The sequence below is a fragment of the Grammomys surdaster genome, unplaced genomic scaffold (genome assembly GCF_004785775.1).
Source record: "Grammomys surdaster isolate TR1022 unplaced genomic scaffold, NIH_TR_1.0 185, whole genome shotgun sequence".
Lineage (NCBI taxonomy): Eukaryota > Metazoa > Chordata > Mammalia > Rodentia > Muridae > Grammomys > Grammomys surdaster.
The window spans coordinates 2,090,833-2,103,013 of NW_021604630.1; the positions used below are offsets into that span (position 1 = coordinate 2,090,833).

Sequence of the window (12,181 nt, forward strand, 5' to 3'; positions counted from 1 at the left end):
GCATCAGGCATGCAGGTGATGCACACAAAATACATGCATGAAATAAAAATAAATGAAGCATTTTCTAAAAAGATGCCTCTGTCTAATAAGCGAATTAGACCGAGCTGTGGAAAATGGTTCTAACACATCACGACATGACAGGGGAAATTTGTAGGCTATTTTCATGTATATCTCAAAGCAACAACAACAGAAAGATACCATTTGGGGTAGCTTGTAAAAGCACAAAGATAACACAAGGACACACAACGACGCAATCCTTAATGAGGTCATAAGAGAGTGTAGAGGAGAGACATTTTTGAAGCTAGAAACATGGACCACCGAATGCACCAACTGTATTACTTTTTAGTTAGAAACTAGGGTGGAAGCTGACTGTGGCAGCACTTGTCTCTTGGTCCCAGCAGAAGCAGGAGTTCACAGCGAGCTATCATCTTTTAAAATATCTTGTAAAAAAAAAAAATGCACTATTCCCTGGGGTGAATTCTAAAATGTATTACTGGACTTTAGGACTGAAAAGTCCTAAGAGTGTTAGAAGGGGAAATGGGAAGAAAATTCTCTCTCCCTGGAACACTTTGAAAGGGAAACCAGAAGCTGCAAACAAAGTGACTCTTGATACATTTAAATATATGGTGTCACATGCCATTAAGATTAGTACTCAGAGCTGGGCGGTGGTGGCGCATGCCTTTGATCCCAGCACTTGGGAGGCAGAGGCAGGCGGAACAGAGTGAGTTCCAGGACAGCCAGGGCTACACAGAGAAACCCTGTCTCGAAAAACCAAAAAAAAAGATTAGTACTCAGAAGGCAAGCTCAAGGTCGGCCTGAAGTATACGGGAAGACCCTGACTCAAAGAACCTGAAACAAAACATATTTCTGCACATCACAATATACTGCAAAGCTGAGAATAAAGCTCTATGGTAGAGCTCTTTGCCTAGTATGTGCCAAGTCTGGGTTCAATCCCACGACATTAAAAACAAAACATTCTCTCTCTCTCGTTCATAAACAGGGTCAGCACATACACACACACACACACACATAAATATTAAGTTGGAAAAATGAAAAATGAATTACATTTCACAGTGAAAGCCGGTGCCCCTAATATATGACACACTAAGTTATAACAGGAAGGGCAAACAAGAGCCAATCATGGTAAAGTAGGTGTTTAAACAGATGACTGCTGAAACACATTTAATTTTTACTAAGATAACGTAAAGCAAAACTACTGTGAATAAAAGTAATGCTATGTTGCCAAGCCCCACAGAAGGCTCCACTTCCACCTATCGACCATGACCTACAAGCTGAGCTGCTGGCAGAACTTTAGGGAAAACAGCCACTCTCATATACTAGGGAGGGATAAACTGAGGTATGTCTAACTATTGTAACTCCCATGTTTGCTCCCCAATTCCAATTCCTTGTCTTTCCTCATGAAGACACAAAAGGCATACAAAAGGGCAGCCTACACCTCTACTCCCTAAAGCACTTCTGCACCAGGACAAGTTTAGTAACCACAATGTCCAGCAGAAGTGGATCCCTTCCAAAAAAGACAGGCCAGGGAGAGAGTCCTCTCAGACATGGAAAGATAAACGAAGGGCGTTAGCATGTATGTCTGAAGAAAGACACAGAATACCAACATGGATGAGCAGAGTGGTCAGGAGGGGAGGGAACAGATAGGATGCTGTGTGCAGGAATACACAGTTTTTTATACTCTGTAATGGTTTATCCATGCAGAGGAATAAAATCACACATCCACAAAACCCTTGAGGTTGTCACCAAGAAGACAGAGGCAAAAGGTGTAAGGATGGAACTCTGTAGATCAAAGTGTCTGCCTCCACCCGCAACAGTGACCAAGCAAAACACACTGACCTGTCCAGCTTTTCCTCTGCATGAACCTTCAGGGCCTGGTATCGCTGTTCTTCCTGCTTAACTCTGGCTAAGTAATCCTGAGCACACTTTTTCAAGGCCTCTTCATTCTGTGCCAATGTGAAAATTCAAAACAAACATGCATGTCTGTTTCTCCTGCACAGTGTAGCACAAGGTTGGCTTTTTTTCACTAATTTTTTTTTCTTTCTGTTTTTTGTTTTACTTTTTTTTTTTTTAAGAGTAAGTCTGCTCCATTGGGATGCATTTAATTCCTAATCCATGGCAATTTCAACAGCTTCTACAACCCCCACGAAAGAAAGCCTATATAGGTTCTCCATGTACTAATTTGTATCAATACCGTGGCCTTCAAGTTCCTAATACAGCTTCTCTCTTAGTCCTGTATTAGGTGATTGGCCAGGCCCATCCATCTATCATTCATCCCATGTATGTATGTATGTATGTATGTATGTATGTATGTATGTATCCACCCACCCACCCACCCACTCATTGACCATCTTCTTTGGTTTGCTTATTATGCAGCCCAGACTGGCCTTGGCTTTGCAATCCTTCTGCCTTCTGCCTCAGTTTCCTGAATGTTAGGCCTACAAGCCCCAGCAATCAGTCGTACAGCCTGTCATGTACAGAGCCCTGAAGGCCCTTGTGTAACGCCTGACAGGAAAAAAAATTCTGAAACACTTTTGACTGACAGTACACAACTGAATAACCCCACCCCACCTCATTTCTGTAGTGCATGGCTTAGAATTTCTTCTTCTGCTTTCACTAATACCGAAAGGTGAACAATCCAAAGAACAAACCCAACAATGCTGAGCCCCACAGAAAAGGCCACCCGCTGCTTACATGTGGCAGGAAGCTGTACTGCCACCCAGGGGACTCTGACAGAAAGGACACCTACCTTCTTGAACCCTTCTAGCACGCCTTTCAGGTTTTCATATCTCCTGAAGAGATCAGAAAGAGACCTCTCCACGGAGTTCAGGTCAGCCAGAGCCTGCTCCTTCTCCATAGTCAGCTGCTGGAAACTCTTCTGAGAGGTCATGTTTGTCCTCTGCTCGTCTTCTGGAATCAAAAGACAAAGGGAACAAGGATAACACAGACTCACTCAGGTGTGCCAAACAGCACTCTTGGGAAAGGGGGCACGGCTGAGGTGTCCCCACTCTCGAGAACATACATCCTAGTGGGAGGATACACAGTGACAAGCAAGCAGGGTGTGGAAAGGTGGGGACAACAGCTGGTGTTCTCCAGGTGGCCTCTCAGAGAGACTGGAGCAGATACCCAGGAAGAAGGGCATGGGAGCCTTACATTCAACACAGGCGATCTGGTTACTGTTTCTCTGTAAAGTTACTGGGTCTGATGGAAGGAAATCAGAGCTCGAAATGAGGTTAACACACTCCTGTGGAGAGCTTCAGGGGCCACTTCCAGAAACTTGGCAAGAATTTGACATTGGGCCAGGACAGGAAAGTGGGCTCAGATATCTTGGTCATCCTGATAAGCCCCTAGAAACAGTGATTGCCTTGCTTGTTCCTTGACTATTTGTGTTTATTGTCTTGCTTGTTCCTTAACCTAGAACTGACTTTACTACTTGCATGTAATTAAAATGGTATAAAACAGACTGGGAAAAAATAAACCCACTTCAGCCTTAGAACTGACGGGGGTCACACTACAGTGCTGTCTATTTGTCTTTTTCTTTTTAATCCTTGATTCCCTCATCCCCACTCCCCCATCCCTCCCACCCACCACTCACCCCCTGAGAACCTGTAGACTGACTGAGCTGGCTTGGCCACACTACATCACACAATGGACTCACTAAGTGCCAGTACTTGGGATGCTAAGCTAAGAACACTGAATTCAAGGCTAGCCTGGGCTATACAGAGTTCCAGGCTACCCTGGAGCATGTCTTTGAAGGGTACTATCTTGGCCTAGCCCCTTCCTGCTTCTCTCAGCTTTCTGCTTGGCCACATACTCCCACTAACATAATGTTCTGTCTAGACATATGGGACCTAGTTCCAAATGAGCTGATTCAAAATACACAACACTTGAATGCTCCCAAAGAAATGACAAATGTCTTCTGTTTTTAAATTTAAAGACAGGCTTCTCTATGTAGCCCTAGCTAGCCTGGAACTTATGTAGACCAGACTGGCCTTGTATGCACAGAGATCCCCTTGTGTCAGCCACCTGAGAGTGGGGCTTGAAATGACAAACGTTTAAGGAAATGCAAAAGCTGGCTATAATACCTTAACCACTGGCCACTGTATTCATTACAAGTTACCACAATAGGTACCCCACTGCTCCCCAGAATGTGTACAATTATGACGTGTCACTTTTAAAAAGCCAGAGAGGGTCTGGAGAGATGACTGAGCAGTTAAGAGCATGTATTGCTTTTGTGGAGAACCCAGGTTCAGCTCCACATTAGGCAGCTCACAACCACATGTGAGTCCAGTTCCAGATGATCTGATATCCTCTTGTGGGATCCATGGCACCTGGTTCATAGAATCTCATGCAGGTATACACATACATGTAAATTAAAATAAATCAAATATCTCTAAAAGCAAGTGAGGGAAGTAAGACTCTAGACAGCTAGCTATCTTCTCCAGGAATGGGGTAGTGATAAGCAGGAAGGCACCAGAAAGAACAGGCCCTTCCAGACACAGAACCTACCAGGACCTTGGCTCTGGACTCCACAGATTCCAAAACTGTAAGAAACAAGTGTTTGTCTATTGTTACCGCAATCTGAGCAGACTCAGATAGGCACTATGGCTCATGCTCAAAAAATAACAACAACAACAAACAAAACAAAAAACCACCTTCCTCCTTACCAATCATTTGGGCAATGGTCTTCTCATATTCTGCCACAATTTTCCTAAATAAAAAAAAAAGCAATTTATTATAGTTATAATACTAGAACTTGTTTTGTTATCAGAAGAAAGCAAAGGTAGCCAGAGAAAAGCTGTCTGAAATTCATTAACATATAATAACACGTACATAATCCAGTATCTCCGCCCCGCCACCCTTCTTTGGATTTTCCTCTACACATAAGGTTTACTAAAGTTCAAGAAGGTTAAATGTTCTTAGCTCAAGACAGAAAGGAAGAAAAGAAATGAAATGAAAAAGGCTTATGTCTTTGGTGCTAGAAACAGAACCCTAGTCTTGGGTAAGTGAAGTTCGCAGTCCTCTGCCCGAGCTACATCCTGAACTCCAAACACTTTTGATGATATCAGCCAGTCCAACCTCATCCCCAAGCCCCACCCCAGTGCCAGTCCAACCTCATCCCCAAGCCCCACCCCTGCGCCAGTCTAACCTCATCTCCAGGACTTCTTCTCTGGTCTCTTCATATTTCTTCTTCCATTCATTTGCTTCGATCTCTTTAGTGATTATCTAGATTACAATAAAGCTTTGTTTTACCTCTTCAATCTACTGGAAACTGAAAAATAATACATGACCCAGTCTGGCACAAGATATTCAATTAACATTTAGGAACACAGTGCATGTCATCGTTTGTATATCATGTTCATACGGTTCCGGGAGAGCACACTCAGAGTGACACAGATTGCTGTGATAACCACCACGTAAGGGTGAACAGCACAGTTCCCTCCATTCTAGTGGTACTCAAAACACCTTTTTTTGTTGTCGCTATTTTTGTCTTTATTCTGAGTGAGAATAAATCCTAGGACAGCTTTAAACTTGTGATCCTCCTGCCTCAGTCACCCAAGTGCTGGGCTCACACTCACCACCACATACAGATGCATACTCTTTTTCTATAGTGATTTCTCAGCGCTTGATAAGAACTGAATTAGAATAAAGGGGCTCAGGGTGTACCCCACTGTGTGACCACCAGTACATGCAGATCCAGCTAATCTGACTGGAAGCCGGCTTCATATCTGAGACCCTCTTGATGACTGCAGAGGAGAATTCTCCACTCCATGTCTCAGTTCTGCTTGTCCTGCACAGGGATGGAAGGGATACCCAGTCCTCTCCTCTCACCATCCTCCCTAGGTGCTCCCTCCTTCCTAACTGGAACATCTTCTATGTCTGTGCTTATATTAAGGATCTCAAGAACAGAAAGATGGGGCTAGGAGGGATGGGTCTGAGGTTAAGGCCACTGGCTGCTCTTGCAATGGACCCACACAGCAGCTCACAACTGCCTTAACTTCAGCTTCGGGGATTGAATGCTCCCCTCTGATTTCTATGGGCACTAGACATACACAAAAAATAAATGAAGAAGAAGGAGGAGGAGGAGGAGGAGGAAGAGGAGGAGGAAGAGGAGGAAGAGGAAGAAGAGGAGGAGGAGGAAAAGAAGAAGAAGAAGGAGGAGGAGGAGGAGGAGGAGAAGGAGGAGAAGGAGGAGAAGGAGGAGGAGGAGGAGGAGGAGGAGGAGGAGGAGGAGAAGAAGAAGAAGAAGAAGAAGAAGAAGAAGAAGAAGAAGAAGAAACAACCAGAGGCTGCCCTGTGTGCTTCAGCTGACTAAACACAGCTTTCCTTGGGACTATTACACATCACCTCATAGCTTAACTCTTGGAAGAAGGACACAGTGATTCTTCTCACCAACAAAACTCTGTCTCCTGAACACAGCTCCCAAGTGCTGACCACTGGACTACCTGGCATTCCCCAATCACTGGTGTAAAATTATTTCAGAAAGCTTTGAAAGCCCTGTAACTGAAACACTTCTCAGCCTATATTGTACTGCAAAAAAAAAAAAAATTATTTCCTAAAACAATATGGAATCTTAAATGCCAAACCCAAATGCCAAAGACAGCACAGAAGATTGGCAGATGAGGACAGCGCCATCTGAGGATGGCACCATCCAATGACGGATCTTCAGCACTTGGAACAGAGGCTCCTCAGGACCACAGAACAGAAACTGGGATGCTGACCTTCTTAAAGGGTATGTGGAATCCCATTGCTAAACGCCCACAGTTCTAAGGCATGAGTACACGTGGGAAAAGCAGGGGACAGAGAAGTGCAGAGAAGTGACCTCAGCACGTCAGCTCCCTGAATGCCAGCATCGCTGTAGAAGTCTACGGGGAGCCCTTTCTGTGAGCCACACAGGCCACGGAGAATGGAGACCTGCAGGCTGAGGCGAAGCAAGTCAACAGGGACGGTACCTTCTGCAGACAGAAGAAGAACAACTTTACCTCTTCTCGGATCAACGTGAGCACGGCTGTCTTGTCTGCTTCACTGAGGCAGATCCCATCCAGGGGGCTCTCACCCCCACAGGCCACAGACACGGGGGCCTTTTCTGAAGAGGACTCCAGCAGTCCCTGCGGGACAGGGGTTGTACGTAACATGGTCAATCTCCAGCTACTTAACTCCAAATGGCTCTCAGTAACATCCTCACCAAAAAAAGATCAGACTCTTCAAAAATGTGCATGTAGAATAAACAGGAAAAGGGACGCTTTAAATAAGGAATCTAGTTACAGTTCTTACTAATGAAAACGATTCTAATGACTACTGGGGTGAGCTTATGTTGGAGGAGTAGGTCCCTTAGGGAGGCTTTCTTTTTATGGAAAGGAAGAATGTACTTCCATAAAGGAATCCCAGACATAAAGGAAGCATGCTTGCAATGCCTCATTTTTCTGGTGTTTTCTGGGGATGTGTCCCATGCAAATAATTTTTCAAGAACATTTCAAGTTGTGAGCTGCTGATAACCCTCCCATTCACATTAGATGCCTTGTGTGGACCTGTTCAACTATTTTTGGCAATGATTCTAATATGCATTACTAACTTCAGTGCCTAACTAGGCAGACATGGCAAATCTATCTGATCTTTGGTGGGCAGTGGTGATCCATGCCTTTAATCCCAGCACTCAGAAAGCAGAGGCAAGTGGATCTCTTGAGTTTACAGCCAGCCTGGTCTATAGAGCAAGGTCTAGGATAGCCAGGGTTACCCAGATCAACCCTGTCTCAAAGATAAAAAGAAAAAAGGAAAAAGGAAAAGCTTTCATAACAACTTTGGACCTCCATAGCATATGTATACACATGCATATGCACCCACACACATGCAAGCATACACATACACATGCACACATATATATACACAAAAAGAAAAACCAATAATAACTAGCCATCACTCTTGAAAACCATTGAGGTCATCCAGGCATGGTGGTCCATGCCTTTAACCCCAAGATTGAGAGGCAGAGACAGAAGGATCTCTGAATTCAAAGCTAGCTTGGTCTATACAGTGAACTCCAGGACAGCCAGGGTTACCCTGAGAAACCCTGTCTCAAGTAAAAAAAAAACAAAAAACAAAAAAACAAAAACCACACACACACAACAACAACAACAAAAATTGTTGAGGTCTCTGCAGACAAAAGCTGAAGAACCATCGTAGATTAAGGGAGAGTCAGGGCCTGAGCTGGAGCTGGTTCCAGACAAGGGAGATTAGGTGAGCAATGTTGAAACTTAACTAAGGATTACAGATGGCTCTTTAGGAAGGTTCAGCCTTAATGGAAGTGGTGTGTCACTAGGGGAGGGCTTGAGACTTCAAGAGTCTCCTGGCATTCTCAGTGAACTCTCTGTCTCCAGCCTGTGAGCTCCAGCTACCTGCTGCCTGCAACCTGCACTCTGCTCCACACTCATGGACAGTACCCTACAACCTCTGTTCCACTATTCCAAACTCTGGGACTGTATGCCCGAAATGAGCCCCTTTCCCTACAGGTTACCCTATTTGTGATGTTTAATCACAGTGATGGAAAAGCAACTAAAAAACTTTCTCTAAAATTCTGGACGGTCTTGAATTTGGGGCCCACTTCAGGTTCCCAAGTACTGGATTACGAGATGTGAACTACTGTTCCAGCTTTGATTTTAATAGCACAGTTAACTCAATGTATCCAAAAACATTATTTTATTAGAAGTCAATATAAGAAGCTACTGGAACATTTACCAAATATTCCTTTCTTGTGTACCAAGTCCTCAAAGGCTGGTTATATTTCACATTATACAAGGTATCTATCTCAATTAAGAGTAACAGTTCTGGCCGGGTAGTGGTGGCACACACCTTTAATCCTAGCACTTGGGAGGCAGAGGCAGGCGGATTTCAGAGTTTGAGGCCAGTCTGGTCTACAGAGTGAGTTCCAGGACAGCCATGGCTACACAGAGAAACCCTGTCTCGAAAAACCAAAACCAAAACCAAACAAACAAACAAAACACAACAAAAAAAGAGTAACAGTTCAAGTTGTTAGTACCCACATGGGGCTAGTGGTTGTTTTAAAGAACATCAGACACAAAACAGTAGGTTCTGTGGATGAAGAAACTGTATATAACATATATGCGTGTGTGAGTGGGCATATGTACCATGGCATGCTACAGAAGTCAGAAGACAACTATGTGGAGTTCATCGTCTCCTTCCACCTTTATGTTTGTTTTTGGGGTTGAACTCTGTGGTGGTCAGGTTTGGGCAGCTGGTGCTTTGCCTGCAGAGCTATCTAGGCAGCCATATATGTCTTCTTCTCCTCATCATCTAATATTAACCAGAATTTATTTATCAAATGACCATGGGTTCCCAAACACTGAAAGAAACCCAGGCTACCCCAATACTCCATGTTTGGAAACTTACATGCATGGCCAGCTCCTCTTTCTCCATCTTCTGGCATGTCTCCTTTTCTATGCCTGAAACACACAAAGTCAGTTTTTTATACTTATCCCAAACAGTGGGTCCCTTCACTCTTGGTGAAGACTAGGCAACTCCAGCACAGGGCCAGAACACCCGAACACAGAACCTCAAGATATCTAGGAGGTGTCCTGGCATTCTCTTTCTTGAACTCTTGTTTGCTGTTAAAAGTCCACAAGAAGGCAAACTTGCAAAGCGCTGGCTGGCCATGAGCTGTCCACCCACAGGCAGAAGGAATGGCCAGTCTGCCCCCTTGTGTCCGCTGGAAGTTTAGCATGTGAGCTGTTACCCAACCTGGCCGATTTCAGAAAGCAGAAACCAATCCTCCTGCTAAGTCTGAGAACACTTACATTCTGCCTCAGGAGGACACCCTCACACTATAACAAATGTAGCAAATAAAATAAGCCTGAAACTCAAGCCTGAAACAAAGTTCTTTTTGCCTTCACACCTTTCTATCTGGTTTCCTTGGTGGGGGATGAGGGAGGGGGTTGACACAGCTGGAGACGACACTCTATCAATGAAGAAAAAAATTTAAAAAGCACATTAAAAAAATAAAGCTGAACATCTCCTTGTTGCAATATTTAAACACTATTCTAGTCAATATTTACTTAAAACACTACCGGAGTGTCACAATGATTTGTTTAAATCTGTTTTACTTTAAACCACAGAATGATGTAACCCCTTCCTCTTCGCAAGCTGTCTGTCTCAGGCATCAGATACAGTACAGAAATGAACACAAGCTGGGCGGTGGTGGCACACGCCTTTAATCCCAGCACTTGGGAGGCAGAGGCAGAGGCAAGCGGATTTCTGAGTTTGAGGCCAGCCTGGTCTACAGAATGAATTCCAGGACAGCCCGGGCTATACAGAGAAACCCTGTCTCGAAAAACAAAACAAAACAAAACAAAACAAAAAAAATGAACACAGTGGAAACGGAAGTGGGGCACAGGGAAGAGGCTGCAGGGAGTGACTTTCTACCTGCTTTCCTGGATTAGTGGCAGGTCAGGTCATGAGTTCTACGTTTCTAAATATAAAGCCTCACAAATTAAACTGTTACTCACAAAGAGTCAAATCTTGAATACTGTTTTCTGTCTACCCCACAGTTCTAAACTTCCAGGGAGCAAAGTTTAAGAGCACACGTGTGACAAGAGACCTAAAGATGGTCTTTCTTCTGGAGTGACGTAAGAGCCCTACAGTAAAAAGCACTGGGCCAGATTCTTGGCTAGCATGTGAAGGATTTCACGGGTTCTGGTCAGTCGCTGACCACAGCAGCCTAACACAGAAGCTGATATGAGGGTGTGGGCTCCTGATTCAACAGGCCTGACCATGTTGGGGGTTTGGAGGACGGTGGAAGACAGTGGGACTCTGGCCCACTCATGGTCTAGAGGCCACGCATGCCACAGGGTTCTGGCTTTGGAGTCAAGAATACAGCAGTAAAGGGGTTGCGTAATCTTCCTCAGGGGTTAAGGAAAGCCATTGAGGTCAGCTGTGAGGCAGGGGAATCCCTCCATGGAGGTCCTGAGAGGCCACCACGAGAAGCTGTGAATGAAAGTGAAGCCTGGATAGAGCTGGAGATCTCAATATGCTGCAGATACCTGGAGCATGGGACATCTGCAGGGGAGAGCTGCAGACAGGGAGGGGAACCACTTTTTGAAGTGTGTTACGGGACTGGAGAGATGGCTCAGTGGTTAAGAACACTGCTCCTCCAGAGGTCCTGAGTTCAATTCCCAGCAACCACATGGTGGCTCACAGCCACTTGTAATGCCCTCTTCTGGTATGTCCGAAGACAACTACAGTATACTCATATAAATAAAACAAATAAATCTTTAAAAAAAAAAAAGTGTGTTGCAAGGGAAGAGCCATCAGAACTCTCTGGCACGGGACACAGAGCTACAGATTGGAGTTGGCTGTTTCCTCACCGTGTCTTCCCCCCTTTAGGAATGGCAATGTATACTCTGAGCACTGCAGTTTAGAAGTACGTAACCTGTTTTTTGATTTCATGGCGAGTTACAATGAAGAGATTGCCTTGAGTCTTAGAAGACACTTTGGACTTTTAAAACAGTCTTGAGACTGAAAGGCTACAGGGACTTTGGAAGTTGAACTAGGTGTACTTCTGCAGTATGATGTGGCTACAAGCCTTTGGGGGCCAGAGGGGAAGGGGAAGGTCACTGAGAATGGCTCCTGAGGCTCATATATTTAAACATGTGGTTCCCAGCTGATGGGACTGTTTGGGAAGGCCTAGGAGGTGTGGCCTTGCTGGGGAGGTGTGGCCTTGCTGGAGGAGGCATGGCCTTGCTGGAGGAGGCATATCATTAGGTTCTGACTTTCACTGAGGTTTCAGAAATCCAGCCATTCCTGGTTAGTTCCCTCTCTTCCAGCCTGTGTGTGGTTATTGTCAAATAAGTTCTTAGCTACTTTTCCAGGCTCATGCCTGCTGCCATGCTCCCCACCATGACATGAAGACGGTCATGGACTCGAACCCTCTAGAACCATGAGCCTCCAAATATAAAAGGAAAACGCTTTCTTTTATAAGTTGTCTTGGTTGTGGTGTTTTGGTCATGGCAAAAGTAAAGTGGCTAAGACACTGGGCATGGTGGTCCCAGTACCTGGAAAGCACGGGCTGGAGGACTGCTGTACATCTGAGATCAGTCTGACGTACATGAGTGTTCTAGGCAAGCCTGAGCTCAAAAAAAAAAAAAAATCAAAACTA

At 44.7% G+C, this 12,181-nt stretch overlaps 1 protein-coding gene across 1 annotated transcript in view; it reads right to left on the reverse strand.

Moving 5' to 3' along the window:
• Positions 1-12,181, reverse strand: part of Tacc1 (transforming acidic coiled-coil containing protein 1) — a 52,085-nt gene that overhangs the window by 7,895 nt on the left and 32,009 nt on the right. The window contains exons 6-11 of the mRNA XM_028768175.1: positions 9,421-9,473; positions 7,002-7,127; positions 5,168-5,244; positions 4,686-4,729; positions 2,768-2,928; positions 1,858-1,964 (exon numbers count right to left, since the gene is read on the reverse strand). Coding sequence (XP_028624008.1) covers positions 1,858-1,964; positions 2,768-2,928; positions 4,686-4,729; positions 5,168-5,244; positions 7,002-7,127; positions 9,421-9,473 — 568 coding nt within the window. The remainder of the gene's footprint in view (positions 1-1,857; positions 1,965-2,767; positions 2,929-4,685; positions 4,730-5,167; positions 5,245-7,001; positions 7,128-9,420; positions 9,474-12,181) is intronic.